The sequence below is a fragment of the Mugil cephalus genome, chromosome 2, assembly GCF_022458985.1.
Source record: "Mugil cephalus isolate CIBA_MC_2020 chromosome 2, CIBA_Mcephalus_1.1, whole genome shotgun sequence".
In the NCBI taxonomy this organism is placed as follows: domain Eukaryota; kingdom Metazoa; phylum Chordata; class Actinopteri; order Mugiliformes; family Mugilidae; genus Mugil; species Mugil cephalus.
In genome coordinates, this window is record NC_061771.1 from 2,681,640 (window position 1) to 2,705,296 (window position 23,657).

Genomic DNA, 23,657 nt, shown 5'->3' on the forward strand with positions numbered 1-23,657 from the left:
ATGGAAACCTTCCTGAATAGTTGATGATGAAGCATATCAGGAAAATCAGATTTTAGATGTGAAAGTGGTGCTGGATCAAATGTCAGAGTTGCTCAGAAATTGAAAGAATGTGTGTCACTAGAAAGAAAACAGCTGTGTCCGCTGTCAAACACTGATGTTTTTGATTGCCTGTCTATTCCTCATAACAGCAGTCCTTCTCCTGTAGTTTGTCATACAGGAGTCATAACTGCAGCACGCTATTTGTTCTTTTGTTCCCAATAGACCATAGTCCAAAATTAGTGTATTATAAAATATAAAAATGACATTATATAATTAGCATTTTCTGTTTCTTTTTTTTTGGCAATTCATTTCAAAATTTAAAAAAAAAATTTGCTTTGGTGTATGACTGTATAGTATGAGGTATTCATCGTTGCTCAATTGTCATTTGGTAACAAAACTAGTAAAATACAAAATAACAATAACAAAATAATGTCACATGGGAACAATTGTCAATGTCATAGCCAAGAGGTAGCATTCATCCAACAGATTAGCTACTTTGAGTAACACTTAGCACTCATAAAGTCCTAATGATGAGGAAATGGTGGTCTCTGGAAAACTCGTCTCTCTTGAAATGCATTTGCGCATTTGAAAGTCTAATTTTAGGAAGGGGCTGGATCTCAATTCAGGCAGCTGAGTGTGGCCTCAGAAGGTTGAGGGTCTAAAGCTCACATTGATGAAAATTAGTTTTCGGTTGGTGCACTGGCCTGTCAGCATGGTAATATTAATGAGTTCACTTTGTGTGTTTGGTAGGATGTGGAATGGCACTTGAATGCACACCACCTCTTGACTTGAAATGATTTGCGAGCGCGTTAGCTCCAATACATCCATCCGTGGATGCGTGAGTTCGTTTCTCACTAAGGCAAAAGGCATCTGGCTGCTGTATCACTTGACTGCCACTTCTGCTTCTGTTTTATTACTTCCTGAGAGCTGGGGGCAGGTTTGCAAAGTGGATTTATCTAATCTGCACCATGTGTGAGAGCATAATGATATATACATGCCAAAGTATTTATTTACAAACCATATACAACCCTATGTGTTTCCGTATGTGTATCTGTGCATTGTGGGATCTCACGCGTGCGTATCCATGGCAGTGTGCGTGCATTTTCAATTCCCTTGACTTCCTCCGTCACAACCAATGCCGACTCTTATTCTTCTTGATTTAGAGGGATTAGATGAAAAGTTGCTGACGAAGCCAAAAGAGCAGGCTGCCTGACGTCTTGGGAGACAAAGCAGGAGCTGGCTTTATTAGCACAGGGTGCATATGCAGTGTGTGTGTATGTGTGTGCGTAAATACATTTGTCTGTCAGACCTTGGAGGCTATCCAGGTGTATTTTTCATTGTGGTTTTTAGCTCTCTTTCTATTCCTCTCTAACTAAAACACATCCTTCCTTTCTCAAACACTGATATCCTCTCTCACTATAAATCTGTTTTTCATTCTTTTAATCTTCCCACACAACCTTACCTTATTCCTATCTTTTTGCCACCTTCTTCACCCCCCCCCCCCCCCCCCCCCCCGTTCACACACACCGTTTCCTCCTTCTCTCTCTGACTACATGCCCCATGTGACTAACTTGTCACTTTTTTTCTTTCACCTCGCTGCCCTGTCTTTCCCTCTCTCTCTCTCTCTCTCTCTCTCTGCGTCTCTAATTCTCCACTCTCCGCTGTAGCTCTTCATCTGAGAATTTTATTATCTCTGACAGGAGTGTTGAATTTTTCCTCTCCCTTCTTTCATCTCTGATTCATCCCTCCCTCTGCTCCACTCTCCCCCTCCCTCTCAGCCACTCTGTGTGTATTGGTGTTTATAATGCCTCACGGCTCCCTTATCTAATGCACCCTGCCATGCCTGATAACTAGGGCCTGTCAGCTGCTTCAAGCACGGCCCCGTGTGCATGTGTGTTTGGGATGCACATGACTGCTTGTGTGTAAAAGATTGTGTTAAATAGTATGAACGTATCCACTTGTGTGTGTTTCTGTATGTGAGAGTAGTACTGTAGAACTCTAATGTTGATGAGAACGAGTGTGAGTTTTAGACCATCTGAGTGAGGACACTATTTGGAAAGTGAGGTTGGATGCTAAGGAATGCGTTATGTCATTGTATGTACTCACGAGCATGGTGATACAAACTTGTGTGTGTGTGTGTTGGTGTGTCATAAGAAACTTGCCAACATGCACACAGATTGCCATTGCCTGGGTGTAATCAGAGGCAAATGAGGAAACAGCTAATTGCATGGATGTTTGAGAGTATGATTACTGTGCATGTAATCATTTGATTGAGAATTTACAATTTCTTTTTTTTTCTGGCAGGTTTTTCTTTTACATTCGACACTTGCAACACAGACACATACACATATGCACCCAAACAAACACACACATACACCCTCATGTTGCTGAGGTAAATTCTTGACTTCTAAAGTAGACTATTTCTTTCTAAAACAGGAGTAATATGTTGCTTACAGCTGGCCCCAGGGTCCGCACATAAGAGGATCAGGCTGCTGTTGCGCAAATTTGTCATCATGTCACGGTTATAAGCACAACCAAATTCAGCTCTGCTCAATTTATGGAAGAAACTTTTTGATGTTACCTTATGCAACACCAAGGCAACATTTTCATGAGACTTAGAACTAAGACTTTTTCACCATTCAGTTTTTGCACTCTGATATCGTTTTTAGGCAGTTACGGTCATAAATATCTACGCAATTTCCAAGCCAGGTACACACTTTATTTAATTAGATCTGCTACACAGCTGGTTTTGATATGAAGTTGGATTTCACTTTCACCCTCCAGTGCAGGTTTTGGTCAATAAAATAAAATGAACACACAACCTAACAAAACTCAAGGTTATGCAGATTGTCAGCTGGTTTTGTCATGTTTTTTAATGGTGACAAAACACACACACACATACACACTCTGTAGTGTTGCTCACAGTCTCAGTTGATACTGTCCCGTTCTCACTGCTGACCTTTTCTCACCCTCTGTCAACCAGGACAGTAAAGATGACATTAGCTGACAGTACTGACTAGATTGCCCTTCAGCTTCTCAGACACACATACACCACACACAAACATGAGTACAATGGAAATGTATACGTATGTATGTAGTTAAACTATGTATACACTAAGTTCTACACATATAATTATGTTAAATCTGTAGAACTATTTGTGTCACATTTCCCAGTAGCCAGTAAGGACATTTTCTACTTTCACTGAGAGCCATCTTTCCATCTCACATTTTCCATCTAGTGATATTTATGTGCATTTTAGACGCAATCAGTCCACAGAAACAGATTCAACATTATCAGCCTGGCTGAGGTGGAAGAGTTGGTGTATCAACCCATGCAAAATGCAGCAAAATGCAGTGAAACCAGATTTAGTAAGTCATTTCTGCATATCTGAACTCAACATCCACAGAAGAAAAGAAGATTAGATCTGTTTGAAGGAGCAGTGGGTGCAATTCAGTTCAATTTTATTTATATAGCGCCAATAACAATTCAGATTGTCTTTGCAGAGCCCTGAAACTGAAAGCCCCAGAGCAAGAACTGAGGTCACAGTGGAGGAAAAACTCCCTTTGAACAGGAAGAAACCTTGAACAGAAGCCAGCTCATATGGAGGGACCCATCGGGGCTCAGCTAATAACGTGCTTTACAGCAGTAGCACACAAATGTGTGGATAGTAAGGGAGAGGAAATTAGATAAGAAAGTGCCCAATGTGAGAGAGAAGAAGGAAGAGGACAGGTGCACAGTGCATCATGGGAAGCCCACCGGCAGCCTAAACCTATAGCAGCATAACGGAGCAATGGAAACACCATAACATTACTCAAATTATGCAATGCAAGTGTAGCAAACAATGTGACAATTTGATGTGCAAAATGCAAATCAATACATGAAACATAGCAGTGGGACAGTTTACATATCTAGTTTAACAGACACCCTCCTAATTTTGCACAGGCTTCAATGTTTTTATAGCATTGTACATACACCACAAATATCATCCCTATACATGATTCATAGTAAAACCACAAGAAGCCCCACTGCCATATGTCACATATTATTATACTGTTACCACTATATATATAAAATAACACCAATCACAAATTATCTTGTCTTCTTCACGTTTTTCTGTATCCTTTTTATCTCTCTTTCATGGATTTTTATTTTTTTTTTTTACCCCCATCTGCCCATTGTTTTCTCCCTTACATACACATACCTTCCACTGTGCACACAAATATACATACGCAGAGTACATAATCCGCTATGTTTTCAAACTGTCTTGTACCAACTGTTTTTGTCCCTGTGCTCTAAGTGTTTCTGTTGTTTGTGTTCAGTAATGAACGAAACTAAATTAAAAAATGTTTTATGGCAACTGACTGAAGAAATAAGTGACAGGTCACATTGAAATGGTTTTGTTTATATATATTTTTTTTTACTTAATTACTGTTAACTACCAACAATTCATCAACCACTTCTCCAAGTGGTGCTCAGACAACTATCTCCCTCTCAACATCACCAAGACAAAAGAACTGGTACCCACACAACCTTACACTCGTCAATGGCCAGCCGGTAGAAATAGTGGACAGTTTCAAATACCTCGGCGTCACTCAGCGTTATCTGGACAATAAGGTGAACTTTAACCAGCTGCCAGCTGTCAGAGACTCTACGCCAGGGGTGTCAAACCCATTTTAGTTCAGGCAACACACTTCGCCCAACTTGATCTCAAGGGGGCCAGACCAGTAACACAATAGCTTATTAATTTATAAATAATGACAACTCCAAATGTTTCCCTTTACTGTAGTGTAAAGAAGTACAAGTAAATGTAATGAACAACCTTACATTTCTTAAAAAGTACAAGGTGCAAGCTCAATTGTTGATATCTTCAGTGTAATTTCTACAAATTCATCAAACGGGCCAGATTGGACCCTCTGGCGGGCCGGTTTTGGCCCCCGGGCCGTATGTTTGACACCCCTGCTCTATGCCATCTACACACTCAGGTCCCTCTCTGTCAAGCCACACCTTCTCCTCCTTCAGTACCACAGCATTATTGAGCCAGTCATCATGCACTGTGCCACCTGTTATTTCACTATGCTCCTCATCACCAATAGAAACAAAAAAATCACGCTCCAAAGTATTCGGGCTCCCCACTCCCAATATACCAGCCTTAGTTGACACAGCTGTCAACAGGGAAGCACTGGCAATGACACATGACCCCTGCCATCCCCTCAACCCATGTTTCACACTCCTCCCCTCTGGTATCAGATACAGACAAACCACATGCAAAAAGACATGGTTCACAGAGCTTCACCCCACAGCCATATCTGCTCTGAAAAACCTCAGCAGGACGTAGAGGGGTTTTCCTTTCTGTTGTCATGTCTCTCATGTCACCAGTGTGATATTTTTGATATTGTGATTTGTGTTGGGTGTTATATCTGCTGAATGTTACACATGCTTATATGTGCTGTGTGTACGGACTCTGAAAGCAAATTGGAGACAATAAAGTATAAAACTGAATCTAACTCACTTAATATAAATTTGATCAAATTCAACCCTAAATTATAACAGAGACTTGTCTATAGTAACAGATGACTCAACATTGACACACATGCATGTTGACATGGGACAGCTATGCATCGGCTTCTACAATGCCACAAACCATTCAGCAGGTCTGACAGACAAGAGAATATTTCTGCAAGGCTTGACAAAGACACACACATACAGTAATAAATCTACAGGCAAACTGACAGGCATTAGCTGAAGGAATGTCAAATCTGAAATGCGATGTCTGTGAATAATGAATTTAAAGTCCTGTTTTATCAAGAAACCAATATAGTCATTTCTAATCATCAACATTTCTGAAAGCTCATTTAGGGTACTGCCGGACATAGGCACAGTAAACCTACGCAAGTAGCCTGCGTTGGTGCAAGCCTTTTATAATTGTGCTTCATTTTTAACAATGGCGCTCATACAGATATTTGAATTTGCTCAGCTAACCTTTCCTTAATGTGTTCTGTATATGCTGATCCAAAACATTCGCTTCCAAACTTGCAGAGATGGGGAAGTAGCTGGAAATACTAAAGTAGAAACACTCCTACTAAGCGGACCAGTTACAGCTCTTGCGGTCTGCATCGCGGCGTGTAGGTACACTTCAGCTGTGGCATGTCTGCACATGCTCTGCATCATCACCATAGCAACAACGTCAAATGGAAGCATAAGTCTGAAGCCCATTAGATTGAAGGAAAAAGCATCTTGTCACAGTTGTAATATGAACTTAGGTGGTTGACTTTTAATAGCACACTTGTGAAACAGAAATCTTTAAATATTCAACGATTGTTTGTCTCACCCAGCTTTATTTGGAGGAAACAGTTCAGTACAGGCGGGACTTTCTGTATGTATGGGAGCATAGCCCATTGGAGTTTGATTAATGACTGCAGTATTAATTACTTTTGCCATACCCTACAAATGGCCTTGAATCTACAATTTTGCCTGTATTTGTTTTGTCAACAGGGAACTTTTCTTTGATTAAAAGGCTTCATGAGCACTGGACCGTGTGACACCACCTTTAAACTGTGTTCCACCAGGAACAATGCATGAACCATTGCAGTGTATCTGTTTTTCTGTGGGACAGCTTTATTTATTCAAACAGACCGTACAGTTTCCGAGTACGCTTTGAACTGATCCTAGCAGGTACTGCACTCCTGCACGTTCTCATCATGGCATTGGAGTGTCTGTGTGTGTGTGTGTGCAAGTGTGTCTTCATTGAAAGAGCTTGTTGATTAGATGCCAACCAAGAGACAAGACAACCTTGGGTAATTGGACTCCTGTGAAGCCCTGCATGGAACATGAATTGTGTCTGGGATGCTTGCCATCTTGTGTGTTTGTGATGTTGTCTTTATGAAGTTGCAGGGGCCTATTTTTCATGGAATTAATATGGGGACCTCTTGGTTTGTCCCCACAGATTTTTTGGAAGTTAAAAGTTGTTAAATCTCAATTTAAGGGTTAATGTCACATTATTGTTGTTGTTAGAGTAGGGTTTAGGTTTAGGCACTTAGTTGAGAGGGTCAGGGTAATGAACTACAGAACGCATCATCTTAATAAAATGTCCTCACATACAAACACATATTTATCTGTGTTAGTGTCCATTACCAATGCATATTTGAATTCTCTGTTTGTTGCTTTTTTGTCATTCATGCATCTTCTGTGGTGCAAACACTACTCTGCTATGTTTTGAGCTCATTTGTGTTGATTTTGTGTAATATTCTCTTAGCATTTCATAGAAGTGCAAATCAGACAAGATAGATAAGAAAAAAAAACGAGGTTGACGCAGCTATTGTAGCATGTAGCTGTAACAATGACTGTGGCACGAGTAGGAGCAAATTTCTTTATCTTACAATTTGCCTTTACAAAACTGTTTTTGCCATTTTAAGCATTCCTTTAAATATTTACCTAAAAAACATCTGAAAATTCAGTCCGTATGCTCCAGAAGTCTCCAACATTGGGCCAGAGTGTGATCGGAAAAACGTTTGTACATTCTGTCTAATGAAACTGTAAATTGTAGAGTCAATAAGATCCTTATCGAACCAGGGGAACCATTTAATTACAGACAGAGGCTGTTAGTGAGCAGTGATATATACCAACCCATGATGCAAAACTTCTAAACAAAGCTGTTTAAAGCCAGGTTGAAAGCAGGCATTGACTCTGTAATGGAAATATGACTAATTAGGAGCACTACATTAAAGGTAGAAAGCACACTTGAAATCCCATCATGCCATTTCACAATGTTTGACAGGGCTCCAAACCGCAGATGTTTGCAACCTTTTAAAATGCTGTGATGTAGGCACGGTACATTTGAGATTTTAAAAACCTGCAGTCAGTCAGTGACATGGCCTTGGTTACAATGCAAGAGTCATGTGAAACTATTCAACAAGTTCCATTTGCTTGATAACAGTGCTTTAATGTTGCTGTGCTTGTTTATACCTTTACTTTTAGATTAGGTGAAGACATCGATAGAAAACAGTATAAGGCATTATTATAAATGAAATATCTCATTATGAATGGAAACAAAATAGCTATAATGAGCTTCACGGTAAAGTGCTTCAACTCTGTGTCCTCCTTTAACATGTACTGCACGATTAAAATTAGCCTGTAATATTCAGTAATAAATAATCCAGCTACGTATGCTCAATTACAATAAAGGTAATGAATAATGCAAAAGATGTGAGGCCGTGTGTAGAACTTTTAGTAGAACAGTTGCCTGATAATGCTTCTGTATTTCTTCCATACAAGGTTTTGAATATAGCACTTTTCTTTGCACTTTTCTTTAATTTTTTGTGCAATTCCTACATCATACTGTATGTGTGTTTTCGCTCCTGTATGATTGTGGTTAGCAGCTGTCTGCAAAGCTCATGTAAGTGCTGTGTAGCAACACTATCAAATTAGTCTTTGATAAGCAGCGCATTCAGGGAGACTCCGATGCAAAAATGGTATAGCAATATGAAATTCACTGGGGATACAAAACGTATTACATTCTCCATTAGCCTCTGGACTCATCTGCCACGGAAATAAGAGCTAAGTAAGAGCAAGCAGACCACTCACAGGTCAAATATCCAGCCACTGCGGTAGCAGAGAGGCCCAAAGTCGATGAATGATTAGAAAAAGAGGTAAACAAGGATGTGAAACCTGAAACTGTACACCACACACTTAGACAGAATACCTATTGTCTCCTTTGGTTTACAGTGTATGTGTCTTGTAGATCTTCTTGTAATGAAACTAGACTTTTGTGAAGTGGAAGGACTATGACTATGGGCAATAGACAGCATGTCTGCCTGTTGATACACAAACACAAGTGCCCATAGAGTTAAAAATTTGACACATGTTTCACACATAGACTAAATATGGACAATGCTGTCAGCACAAAGAAATGTTAAATTATACACTGTATTTTTTTATAGTTTATTTTTTTCCTACACTCACGCTCCCACAGAACCCCTTCACAGAGTGGTTGGCATGGCAACTTGTAGTGATCATGATGTCACATACTGTTCCTATAGAAATAACTCACTAAAATGAAACTTAATTTAAAAAAAAAATAGACATTTGACTATGCGTCAGTATTGCTACCTGCAATGACTGAAACCATTCTTGTACTGTACTTGAGATGTATTTTAGCATTTTAGTTTGGTCAAAGTCATGGACAGGGACAATTTATTTACTGGCTAAGACAGCACAGGCAAATAGATCATTGGACAAGAGTTGTGATGTAGAAATTGGGAATTAAGTGATTTTGACATGGGAAGCAGAAGACATGAAGAAATTAAGCATCAAGTAAATGTTTCTGAAAATGAGTCAAAACGAAAAAGGACCTAAAAGGACTGGTCTTCCTTAATGAATCCAAAAGAAGAAAGGCGACTGGACTTGTAGAATTTCATGAAGACGTTTCGCCACTCATCTGAGTAGCTTCTTCAGTTCCTTAATGAACGTTTTATTTGAAGGACATGCTGGTGTGTTATCATTTGGTACACAATGCAGGGATTCTGGTCTAATTTTGACCAGATCCTGTTGCTGGATGAAATCTCAGGCAGCCAATTAGTTTGAATTAATAAAAACAAAATAAACTGGTAGTAACTGGCTTTTGTCTTCTATGGTGAGAAACACTCCCACTGGTACAATAATGTTCTGCACCTGCATTTCACCTGTCCATGAAAACATTTGACATCCAGTTCACATGACTATATAGTCTTGTCTTACTCTTTCTTCCTGTAGCAAAAGCAAACCTTGTGTGTGTGTGTGTGTTAGTTAATAATGCTTGGATGCAGGCTGAAGGCTCGCATAGTCTTCTCCGTCTGTCGCGTTTTCTCTGCTTTTATAAACTGAGCGTTTTATTTGTGTGTTACAGTTTCCTCGGTGTGCCCCCAGGCAGAGGCAGCTGCCCACTCACTGGTCCGCTGCCCTTTGACCTCATCTACACAGACTACCACGGCCTGCAGCAGATGAAGCAGCACATGGGACTGTCGCTGAAGAAACACAAGTGAGTGAAAGTGAAGTGTGTGTGTATGTGTGTGTGTGTGTGTGTGTCTATGTATTTGAGTGGGTGCATGTCAGCAATTTTCCAGGCAGGCGGGTGGCTTTATTGACTGTGTTTATGGATTAATTATTGCTAGTAACAAGGTGTACATGTCTCTGTCCAGATGTCTGACTGTAACTCATTCGGCTTGTTAAAACTACACTCTCATTTAGTTACACAAACACATAGACAGACACAATTACACTCCCTCGAGCCATTTATCTCCATCCAGTAAAAAATAAAAGACACAAAGTGTCAAACGCATGATTTTGCATGTTGCAATGAGGAAACATCACTACACTCACACACACTAACTAGCATTGCACCACCTGCCATGCACCATTACTCTGCACAGCAAGAATAATAAATCCCACATGTAGTACAAGATGAGGGATAAAAAATATTGACTACTCTATAGGCATGCACGTTGGCCACAAACCACCCCCCACACCCGTCAGTTTCCAATCAAACCCATTTCAGCTGCTTATTAATGCTGTTTGAATGCACTGGGAGGCTCATGCCGTCAAGGGGGAGGCGGTTAAACATGTAAAGAATAAGAAGCAGGAAGACAAGACAAGAAAAACAGAAGACATCTGCCACATGACAAAGAAGAAAGATTAGACTGAGAGGAATTTTGTTTCTGTTGTTACTAAATTGTTCTTAATAGCTTTTGGCACCGCTACAAAGATTCAACAACTTGGAAACTAGGCCATGACAGTCATGAGACCAAGGGAACAAAACATAACATAATACCCGAAACAAGAATTTAAAGTGCTACAGTGCATTTAAAAAAATAAAAAATAACTCTTCACATCCCTGCAGAGAACAGCAACATGAACCCGCATTATCTTCAGAGGTCTTTCATGTTTTTTGCCTTAGGAACAAATAAGACCAGAGGTTTGACTTCAACCTCGTCCTCTCCAGCCCGTTAAAAACAGCTTGCAGCCATCCCCCACTGTCCCACTCTCATGTTTCTTGGTCCACTAAATTGGCATCTTTGTCTACCCCCCGTTCGTGATGAACGCAATTGACATTTTGCTTTCCTTGTTGCTTTCGTCCCAGCATAAAGAAGCAGCAATGAAAGATAAAAGAGGAGAGGGGCTTTGTGAGTAGGAGGCTGACTGAAATTGAAAGAGAAAGACAGAAGAGTAAAGATAGATAAAATAGAGAGGGTGCGTCGCAGACATGATGAAAAGGGAGAACAGAGAAAGAGAGATGCTAAAATAAGAGGAGAAATATGTCTGGTGTCATCTTGTGACATCACATATAAAGGACCTCTCCATGTATTTTTAAAACCCAATTATGAGCAAGTGAAATGCATTACTGGTGGACTGGGGACCTTTTTTTCCCCCACTTAACCTGTTTTGCTGTCTCGCTCTTTCTCACGACTCATACACACACAATCCCACATTTACACCAGACAGCCACCCAGCAGTCAGCACCTAATTGCATGCTGAGGTCAGCACTTCTTTGCTCCGTCATTACTGCGGTGAGTCTTGATTTCTGCTTTTCCCTAACAGGATGTGACTTTTAGTGTTTGTAATAGACAGTCTTTTGTGTGGTCAGAAGCCTGCGGTGAAGATCTATCTGAATTTTTCAGCGGTACAGGTGGAACAAGGGATATCCATCTTCAGCTTCACTTTTTAGTGATTAGAAATATATGAAGAAGAATGCGTGGGACATTAGAGTCTTTGTGAACTCAGGTGAACAGTTGTTAAAAGCTTCAAAGAATTCTTCCAGATTTACAGTCTGGAATATGATGTCACATACACCATTGATTTATATCTATGCAAGGCAAGAAAACTACATTTCCTTTTACCTTTCTTCAATAGTTCCCACTGCCTCATGTATTCATCTTAACCCACCAATTCCACAATCCCCTAGAGGTTCATAATAGGTCAATGACATTCAGTACATACTCATCTCTCTCTCTCTCTCTCTCTCTCTCTCTCTCTCTCTTTCTCTCTCTCTCACTTTGTCTGGTCTGGTTGAGTCTTGTGCTCTGAAAGGAATCATTAATCAAGTGCTCTGAGCTTTGGGGCCCTTCAGATCCCTTTAATTACTTTTGTTTTATGCTCCCACAAATATCCACATTCATTTATTATGCCTCAATAACAAGTTGCTGTCCTGTCCATGTGCGTGTGTGTGTGTGTGTGTGTGTGTGTGTGTGTGTGTGTGTGTGTGTGTGTGTACACTGCTGTTAAAGATGCTGGAAACTGATAGCAGATAGGAGATAGTCACACCCTCTCATCTGATAATAGGACAAGCAATATTGATTCCCTGTGCACGCTAAATTTACGGCTCTGATAGAGACAGATCGGAGGAGATCTCCAGGGGAAGGCCTGCAACAAAACCAAAAAAAAAGCATTTTACCAACACTCAAGACAGAAATGAAAGATGGACGATTGTGCATGGCACCGTGCTTTGAAAGAAAAGATTAAGCTATGTATCCTAACATGCTAATTATATCTCTGATATAAATACAATAAACACATCCTCTGGTTAAATAGATACATATGTCTGTAAGGTCTTTTAAGCCTGTTGAGGTTAAAAAAAACAAAAAAACAAATAAAATCAATAATTAAAATACTTGATTTCTTCCTGAAGGATCATCCTGTGTCTCTTAGGGTGGGACCATTTTATTTTTTCCCCACAGTTAAGCAAACAAGACGAACGGAGAGAAACAGAGCGAGAAAAAGAAAAAGAGTCAGGACAGAGGCTTGGGTGTCGACCGCAGCAAACCGCCACAATCAGCCAATAGCTCTGCAGCACTAGGCTTTCACTCATGCAGTAAATGAATATCTTGCATCTCACGTTATCGCTGTGTTGGGGCGTGGTGTACTGGCATGGACAAATGTGTGGCGAATGGTTTGTTGACAGCCAGATGGGTAACGAATTCAATCAGACAATGAGCCAACAGAAAGTTTTTGAAAGGATTTCTATTTGAAATGGAGCTGTGCAGGGATGTGTGTGTGGTGTGGTGCTGCATTGTGAAACGGAGAGCTGTAACGGATCCCAGCACTTTCCTGGACGCAAGTGTCAACAAACAGTGCGATATCAGCTCAGGAACAGACACTGTGCTGTACATGTTTGGCATCTGCTCCTTCACAGGTGCTTTACAATAACTGGAATGTTCATCAAGGGCTACCAGCTAACTACTGACGGCAGATTTTATTCACACATGTGTATGCAACGTGACGCTTTCTCACTATTATACATCATATTTACTCGGGAGGTGTAGAGTGAAAAGTGATTACACCTCATGCGGTTAAAGACTGGAGAACAATATGAGGAAGCTGATTACATCTGTTACATGCTACTCTATGAATCCTTTTTGTTTTCTCAGTTGTTTGCTCTAATGCCAGCATTCTGCTAGAGGAGTTGTATTTATTTCTAAATTGCTCGTTGCATTAGGTCATGTAATGCCATTGTTCACTGAATTCCAGGTTTTCGAACTCCCTACATTTGCATCTCAAGGCTGCAGGTGATAATGTGCAACGCTGTCACATTCCCCTCACTCCAGACGACTGTTGAGTCTTGCTGAGCTGCCGTTTAGCCGAGATTAGCCACATACTCTGATCTCCAGATAGATATTCAGCTCAGCTACTCCTCCGCTTATCTCCTCTTCTTCTAGTTTTTCCCCTCCCTTCAGGACCTCTTATCGGATGGCAGAAGCATTTTCACAGTTTTTAGAACTGGTGATATGTGATGGTGCAGGTTAGAGAGAGGGTGGAAGTTAGGCAGTGAAGAGACAAGGAAAAATAACATTTATGGTTAATAATTCATTGTTTACTTTCTCTGACTCTTACAAATAGACACATTCTGAAAACTGATGTTTTCTTGGAGAGAAGGTTATATCTTATATATATTATATTATAAGGTTTATAATGGTGACTTTGGTGTTCTAAAGTAATTCTAAAGTACACACATATCTGAGGTTGTTTCATCCTGTGTCCAATAAGAATGAAATTCCCAATGGGTATTCAGTCATGCTTTCACTATCAGAGGTCCTGAAACTAACCTGCCACCAGATAGTTTGTTATCCAGAATTCTCTTGTCATAAGAAACAGTCATATATAAGGTGATTTCAAAATACTTGGGAGGTGGACAAGCCATCTGTTGCCCTTGTTTTCAGTAGATCTGGATTAGTAGACAGAAAACATCATCACACCTTAAACATGCCTTAAATTTGCCTCACTGGATCCTGGTTTGTCCCAATGTGGATCAAGAAGAGAGAATCATCATGTGATCTCAGAAATCTTATGAGAATGCTGTAGGGTAAATGTAAAACTGTCCAAAAAATTATGAGTGAAATGGAATCTAACAGAGTCTAAGAGAGAGAATGGCTAACAAAATTGAGACACAGTAAAGACAAATACTGATACAGATTACCATTGGAGTGTGCTGAATGAATATAAGGGACTGTAGAAAGAAGTCATGTACTATACTCAGGGTTTGTGTTCCCAACAGAAAGGAGAGACAAAAGTTCCTCACTGTACATTTAAATACTCCAGATTCCAGAATGCAAACCTAAAAGCTGTTGTGAGAAGTCAAATTTTGAACACTGATGTTTAGATGTCCATCATTTCTGACTTCATTGCTTCACAATATGATGGTAAGACAATGCCTTGGTTATCATGTTACAGGTTCATGGCAGTTATTAAACTAATTAATTTGCTGATGTTTTACAGAGAAAAAAATCTTGTATTCTTCTTGATTCTTCTTAACTCACCATTTACACCAATGTTCAACCACTATGCAGGAAGAAATCCATCATAAAGAAGTCAACAAAAACTATTTTTCCACTGTGAGCTGCTTCAATAGACCATCAAACAAATCCACTGCAAAACGTGTTTTCTGGAGTTAGGAACATGGTTGAAACTGTTGTTTGATTAGAGTACTGTCAAGCGGCCGCTAAGAAAAAGTAAAAAGCAATGGTCACATGAGAGTTGAAGGCAGTGGCAGTGAGGTTGCTCCAGTTTCTGTAAAGTTCCTTTGGAAAATCAAAAACAATAGACAATAGTGACATCATGAAAAGTCTAATGCACTGATGGCATAGTGATATCTAAACATATTAGCCAAAAGTCAACAGACTTTTTTAATAAGGTATCTAGAGGCATTAGACTTTAAGTGTTCTTCAGATGCTAAGAATGTTTTTATTGAACAGGCTCTTTAACACACTTAAACAGGCACACACACATACAGTTATCTGCCAGGAAAGAGTCTGAGAGCTGAGGAAGTGAACTCCGCCACCTTTAGCTCTTGCCAATCCCACTGAGCTCACATACTGTCCAGATTGAACGTGGTCACTGGTACAGACAAGGGCACATTGAGCTGTGTGTGTGTGTGTGTGTGTGTGTGTGTGTGTGTGTGTGTGTGTGTGTGTGTGTGTGTGTGTGTGTGTGTGTGTGTGTGTGTGTGTGAATTATGCTCTTATGAACCTCAGTTGTGAACCTCAGTTTCACTATGAAGCATTCACGTGGAAACCCTATCAGTGCCCTATCTCATCTCCAACCTCAAAACACCAAGTGTAAGTTTAGATGATTTTTAATTTTTCTATTTTTTTCATTTCGATCTCAGGCCTCCCACACTGCTCACTGCTTTTCACTCTTGTCAAACCTGCAGATATGCTTCTGTTATAGAGGGTTGCACATGTTGTCAGAGCTAGTAAAGTCTCTCTGGTTGCAGCCACTGAGTGGCAAAAAGTGACAGTTGAACACAGAGATAAGCCGCATGGAACCCTTGGAACCCTTGACTTTAATGCCACCTAAATTGTAAAATTTATTTTAAAAAATGTGAACAGCTGTTTTGTGATTGACTGTACCAACAACTTTGAAAAGCAGTCAGAGATATTATTTTTACAGATATCTCCACATCTGCCAAAGAAAAGAGAAGTAAAATGGATCGCTTCATTTTCATTTTTGCTGTATTTTTTGATCCAGTCATGCCTTAAGTTACTTCTTAAGTTACGCCTTGGAGGGCTGTCAGATAAGTTGGTGGATGTTGTTGTTTTGGCGTAGTTACGGCCAACAGTAACTATTTCAGGAATATTTACAATAACTCCTCGTCATCCTTTTAACGTCTGGCCGGGCCCTACAGTATTATATGGCTACATTACTTCTCAGTAAAGCTCTGAGTCCTAGCACCTTCTATTTAATTACATTTATCATAATGACATGACCTCAAACTAACTGAAACTGAGACTAATCCACTTTTCCAAATCCATACTAGTTTGTATGGATCATTGTTGAGTCCGATTGCCCTTAATTTGATCTGATAATCCACATTTTTCCCAGTCTTGCTGTATTTACTGAGACGTTTCACCATGTATTTGTCACTCAGGAGCGTGGCCCCGGGCGGCAGTTGCGTCAGTGCATACACTCTATTGTGCTATACAGGTGCTTTTGAATCAAACTATTCTATGGACTTTCTGAAGGTAATTACGTACCCTGGAGAACCCCCGAGTATTGCATGAATAATAATAATAATACCACTTTTAAGTGACACCCACTAATGATGTATGGCTCTGCTTTCAAGGCCTTTCAGCTCCCACACAACTCAAACCATGAATAATAGGCCGATATAGCAGAATATGTGATGGTAATATCAAGGTTAAAGCTGTTGAATACATGTAATTTCTGAGTACTAACAGCGAGGCTCAGCCAGAGAAATCAGAGAATCATCCCACCCCGGTGCAGAACTGAACACTTCAGATGCTCCTTTGTGCCCACTGGCATGAGACTGTACAACAACACACAGCTCTGACCTCACTGGCTCGATATGTAGCCTATTTACATAGTCACTTTATGCACAACTGTTGTCACTTTGTTTTTGTATTTTTTGTTGACTGTTGGTTGTCCTATTTAATGTCTTTTTGCTTCCTATTGTTGTTGTATTGTATTGCTGTTTAATTTCTGGTCACTGGTTTTCTTGACTTGTGCTGTTGTAACATTTGAATTTCCCCAATTGTGATCAATAAAGTATTATCTTATCTGATCTGATCTGAGGTTGGCGCCAAATATTGTTGAGGTTAAAGAAAATCTGGAGAAATCCAGCTCTGTAAAGTGAGCTTTCAGTTTGAAGATTGCGCCACCATATGGTGACCCACTGCAGTTTAATGGGTGTCCATTTTCACTCTGCTTAAGCCCCAGGAGGAGGGGTCTGACTGAGTATTGTCTGGAAGCTTGGTGTCTGTGGCTGTATGTGCATAAGGCTTTTTGCATTTGTACCGCCAATAGGAACATTAAACAGATGTAATATCTTAACGATGGTCCATATACCAAGATAGCTTAATCCTGCGTGACAACACACAACAATGCCACATACATTTAGTCTTGAAAAAGCTTTAACTTCACTCTCTCTATTTCTCAGTTTTCTGAAGCTAACATTAATGATGATCAACATATTTTTAAGGTTGTTTTAGAACTATTATGTAGGGCAGACATGCAACGAAAGGAGGTATTCAAACAGTTATAGGAACTATGAAAAAGTCTCAGTTCAAAAGCTCCTTGTTGCTAATTTTGCGTTTTGTGTCTGTACAGGAAATACTTTATAACTTTCCATCTGGGATTCCTGACCTGCACTCATGTGCAATATAGTGACTGTACAGTGTTATTTTATTCAACAGTCAGTTATGTTTATCTTTAATCTGTATTCTCTCTTTTTCTAGTATGTTTATTTGGACAATTCATATCAGATTTAAATGTTACCATTCTGCAGTATTAGTAGTATTTGTCAATTTATTTTGTCAAAGCTGGAAACTCAGAACGATTTATACCAGACAAGACCAGGTTTATTAATGGGACAGAGTGGACCAGGTTTGTATTGCACAATCCATTAATTTTGAGCACTCAGTTTAAAAATAAATTTGCTGTAACTTCAATTTGGCCAGATATTTCAACACTGTTGTGAGAATGCGATTTCTATATAAATGTGGCTGTGTAGGTTGTGCTTGTATTGCAATACCTACACCCTGAATACCAACTAACTAATACCGCTTAAGCTAATACTGCGTATAATAAGTATATAAGTGTAATTATACAAACTCACACACTCACATGGTTAACCCTGCTATTGTATTGTGCCTTTACAGATGTCATATTCGAGTGATTGACACGTTCGGAACAGAACCGGCTTACAATCATGAGGAGTATGCAACCCTGCATGGCTACCGAACCAACTGGGGCTACTGGAACCTCAACGCCAGGCAGTACATGACTATGTTCCGTAAGAGCAAATTTACTTACTTCAATTTATTTGTCCATCTATCTGTCTATCTACAACGGATAAAATAAGTATTAAATAGTAATTTTTCATAGTAAACCTATTTCTAAAGGTGCTATTGACATAAAATGTTCACCAGAAGTAATCCATACATAGAAAGAAACCAATACAAATAAGTTCAGAAATTAAGTTATGTGTAATAATATAAAATAACAGAGGGAAAAGTATTGAACATGCTTACTGATATTTATTTAATACTTTGTACAAAAGCCTTTGTTGGTAATGAAGCTTCAAGATGCCTCCTGTATGGATAAACTAGTCTCATGCATTGCTCATGTGGGATTTTGGCCCATTCTTCCACACAAACAGTCTTTAAATCTTGAAGGTTCCGTGGGCCTCTTCTAGGAACTCTGATTTTTAGCTCTTTCTGGATTTCCAATTAGATTCAAGTCAGGTGATTGACTGGGCCAAACTTCACTGTAGGTGTGGTGTTTTGGGGGTGATGTGCAGTGCATTTTGTCCTCCAAACATGGAGTGTGTTATGTCATCCAAAGAGTTGATTAGGTCTCCCAGTATTTTACAGCTTGTCCAAATGTTGTGCAGCAAACTTTAAACAAGCTTCAACATGCTTTTTCTTCAGAAATGGAGTCTTGCATGGTGAGCTTGCATACAGGCCATGGCTGTTGAGTGCATTGCTTATAGTTTTCTTTGAAATCATTCTTTGAAATCCTTCTGTAGCCAATGTTGTCAGAATGTTTTGCAACAATAAGGTTGTAAAGGTCTTGAGAGAGTTCTTTGCTTTTACCCATTATGAGATGTTCCTTGTGTGACACCTTGGTAATGACACACCTTTTTTTATAAGCCATCAATTTAGACTGAACCAGCTGATATTCATTTGCACTGACAAGAGGCAGGATGGTTTTCTGATCACTGATAGATTTTAGATGGTGTCTTGGCTTTCCATGCCTTTCTCCACCTCCATTTCTGACACTTTCATGTCAGTAGCACCTTTAGAAATATATTTACAATGAGAAATTGTGATGTGTTCAATACTTATTTTACCCTCTGTACCTATCTATCTATCTATCTATCTATCTATCTATCTATCTATCTATCTATCTATCTATCTATCTATCTATCTATCTATCTATCTATCTATCTATCTATCTATCTATCTATCTATCGAATTGTTATTTTATGTCTTCAAAATATGCATCCGTGTGCATACACACACAGACCTGTCATAAGTTGACAATCATTTCACTTTCTTTGATAGGTCTGGCTGCTTGTTCACATTAATTTGGAGAAAGGTGCTTAACACGGCTATTTTCAGCACATCTTCTAGCATCCCTTCAAGTCGTGCCTGTTCTATGCTTCACAATATGTCTGATCTTCTTCCTCAAAGCCCTTCTTGCTGTCTGTCTCCGCACTTCCTGACTGAAGCACTGACTAGTTAACTCTGTTCTGCTCTCACATTGAGTTCAGACAGTGTTGTGCTCATTCAGCTATCCTTGTGTCTCAGCAGTAGGATCATTATATCATTAAAACGTGGCCTACTTTATACGCCCAGGTTTCACACTGGCCCAAGCTATTATGGTTGACTCTGCCTATATCAACCTGCAGTGGGACCTCTCTTATCACTGTTCTTTAACACATGAGTAAGAAATCTAAACGCTCTGAGTCCATTGGACTGCGGGACAGAAGGATTTGGGGCTCTTTTTCCATCTTTTCTCATTCTCCCGTTTACTCACTAACAGTAAAACATTGTCTTTTTCCCCTTCTTCTCTCTTTGTGTACTTTTTCCCCTCCACTTATGACTACTCTTCATTTTCTCACTGCTAACACACTTGCACACAAACATTCAGCTCACACACCAGACAACTCATTCATGGGCTTCGTTTCGGAGGAGCTGAACGAGACGGAAAAGAGGAGCATCCAGCAGAACAAAGTCAACAACATGGCTGTAGTGTACGGGAAAGAGGCCAGCATGTGGAAGGTACAAATGATCATTCATACATACGCATGAAAAGAAGAAAAACAAAACACTTAGTTGATGCTGCAGAGCATGTATATAGCCTGCTTTGGCAGAGGCTGTTTTCTTTCAAAAAATGGCTACGATGAACAGAAAACTCTGTTCTCTGAGAAAAAACTGTACCTTTCTGGTTCATACTGTTCTGTATACACAACTGTACGGCTTTGATTTACAGACAGTTTTCTTTACAAAAGCTGGTTGTTTGTTCATCTGTATAATGTGGAAGGGCACAGTCGTTGCTTTCTACTGTTTGTACAATTCCCTGGATTCCTTTATGTTTGTTTGTTACTTATGCTTATGAAAGAGATGAGCTTAAAGGCTGATGAGGGGCTTTATGAAAGTACAGAATAATGGACAGTTTTTTTTGTGTTATTTCTGTTTGTTTTCACCCATTCTGGCTACAACTCTGTCTGGATTGAGTTTTCTTTCTTTGTTTCTGTCTGTCTTTGTTTGTATGGCGGACCCTTGTATCTGGATGCCCTGCATGGATGCTCATTAGCTTCAGGTAAGAGCCTGTTTATTTCATCAAATACTCATTTCATGTTCGTCTACAATAAGTAAATCTAAGCTATTAACACACAAACGAAAACAAATCACACACATTTTTATGTGTGCTCTAACCAGCCCAGCCTTTGCTGCATGTCATTACTCTACTATCATTACAACATTTCCTGCTTATATCTGCAGCAACTACTCAATAAGGCATTGTGCCAAAAGTTTTTATATAGATTTTGTCAGAGCTGACCCAAAAATTATTAACTTTTCAAAAATTCATATTGCACAATGCACCACTACATTTGGCATGGAGGGTCGACATTCTTCAGAATTCCATTCCATAACGATGATCTTTAGATCATATTGCATATCAGAAAGCACAATGACTGGTCAGGCAGCCACTCATAGAAGGGATGAGTGTGTTTTACTAGAACAGAAGATTAAGTTTATTCTTGCTGGGTTAGTATAGAGTACATTAATAAAAATAAATAAAAAATCTATACCCCATACCCATAGGGACTGCAGTGTTTCCTCATGATGTGGCTGCAGGATCTGGATGCCATGGTTTTGTCTGCCAAATAACCTCAGCAAATGTTAACTTGATGACTAAACACCAAATACATTTTTTGTTATGACTCACAAGAATCAACATATCCTTTAAACATATGACAAATTATTTTAGCCAAAGAACCAAAAGAGTTTTTGTCAGAACAAAATCAGTTCCTTTCCATATTAACTTTTTGATACATTCTGCTTCCTGTGCAATGGAACAGGATTAAGACTAAAGTGGGTGGTGCTTAGCAGACATTCCTTTGTATCCCTTGACATTTCATGCAAACATAAATGAACATGCTAATGTAGGTCAAACCATTTTTCAAATCTGTATTCAAGGAAATGGGGTGAGGGACAAAACCCAGCACAGCAGAACAAGATTATTACCATTCCTAATCTAATTCACATAGAAACACTTAGCTTGGACACACATGCACAAAGTGAGAAAAAGAAGTACAGGTTATGGAATCTGCACTCTTTCACAGCTGCGTTTCTCGCATTAAGTTATTGTCGTTGTCTGCTACACTTAGCGCTTGAGCTAATCTCCTAATTGGCTGGGAAAATCCTCACAGAGGAAACTATCGATTGCTACAGCCTCCAATTACGGCTCTGTGGGGCGGCACAGCATAGCAGAGGGATACAGTAAGCTGCTTAACACCGTCCGTCCGCTCAATACTAGTCAGGGTTATGCTCCATTCACGTGATTAAGTACTGGTTGGTAACCGATGCTAGTTGTTTTTTGTTCTCCAAGTTATTGGACTCAACCTTGACTTGAAAGTCTGCCCCACTGGCTTTCTGAGCCACAGAGTTTAAGTCCTATATTCATTGGGAGGAGATGCAGAGAGATATGCACAGCTGGGAAAAAGGCACAAGTATTGTGCTTCCTACCCACACACCCTACAGAAAAATTATTTAGTGAAAGAGCTAGTCATTTGGTGAATGCTGCACTGAAGGCTTTGATGATATTTTATTTTACTTCTTTTAGTAAATAACCTGTTCATTTTGTCAGTGAATCATATTTTTTCATACTTTAACTTGGATAATGGTGGATAATGTGCAACCAGACTATCCAAGTCTGGTATAAATACAAAATATAAACATTACAAGGACTCCTAATGCATACAAATGTACCATATCTAAACTAATGTGTCCTTATGTTGTCAGACTGCTTTGCTCACGTACATTAGTTACTGTTTGTCAGGTATATAGGAAATATTAAAGAGTTGAAAGTACTTGTAACTTGTTAACTTTTCAGAGTTCAGACCAAACATTTAGTAAAAACTATATCATTGACTTGAATGATGATGACAATTAAAAGCTGTTCTTTTTTTTTTTATGCATGCACCATAATGTAATATATAGTCTGAGATGTTTCGTGACAGCTACACTCTCAGACCCCTCACCCAAAGGAGAAAGACACAACAGACTCAGCGCATACAGCTTGGAAGCAAATTTGGGTAACACTTTCTATGAAGGTTGTATTTATAATGTCTTATGAATGCACTCATGTTTTATAAGGTGTCTATAAAGCATTATAATGCTCATTATTACCATCTATACATATTCACAAGTCGTCATAACCAACTTCATGATGCATTATGACAACTGGTTACGAATGATTATAATTTTAATCTGAATAGTGCATTATAAATATGTCAATATCTGCCTAGTCACTTGTTCATTTTATGATGCATCATAACTACTTTGCTTTGCTAAATGTGCATAGTGATGCATAATGAGTTTTGACTTCTACTATAGTGCTTTATATCTGTAGTTATAAGTATATGTAATAAAGTTATAATAATGTATACATCTCCCTATAGCACACAGTTATAAACATCTATGCAATATCATAAGTGCTATTTGTCAGCGCTAAGTAAAGTGACAAGAATATGACACTATTATTAACAGATATAAGTTACTATGAGTAATTAAAAGGTGCAATGAACTAAGTCCTGGGTCTGGCATCTTTACCCCATATGCACAATGTTAATGTCATACTGTAGGTGTTATTTGTCAGCTTTAGGTAAATTAGTGCAAATGAGGTGCCTGGACAGTAAAGACAAAAGAAATGCATTTAGTTCACTTTATTTTCATTTAAACCAACACACATAATCAGAATGATTATCAACGCTCTGAGCACATTACACAAACACATGAAACACGTGAAACAGGCCACAAAGGTGGCACGGCGTGCTCCTACAGATGTGGCTCTTAAAAGTGCCTTTGGGTTGGTGAGGTGATTCAGGGTCAGAGGTCAGGAGATG

At 39.3% G+C, this 23,657-nt stretch overlaps 1 protein-coding gene across 2 annotated transcripts in view; it reads left to right on the forward strand.

Moving 5' to 3' along the window:
• Window positions 1–23,657, forward strand: part of LOC124999921 (alpha-1,6-mannosylglycoprotein 6-beta-N-acetylglucosaminyltransferase B-like) — a 103,288-nt gene that overhangs the window by 68,375 nt on the left and 11,256 nt on the right. For both annotated transcript variants that reach the window (XM_047575167.1, XM_047575175.1), the window contains exons 9-12: window positions 9,921–10,052; window positions 18,181–18,314; window positions 20,177–20,307; window positions 20,843–20,848. In XM_047575167.1, the coding sequence (XP_047431123.1) occupies window positions 9,921–10,052; window positions 18,181–18,314; window positions 20,177–20,307; window positions 20,843–20,848 (403 nt within the window). The remainder of the gene's footprint in view (window positions 1–9,920; window positions 10,053–18,180; window positions 18,315–20,176; window positions 20,308–20,842; window positions 20,849–23,657) is intronic.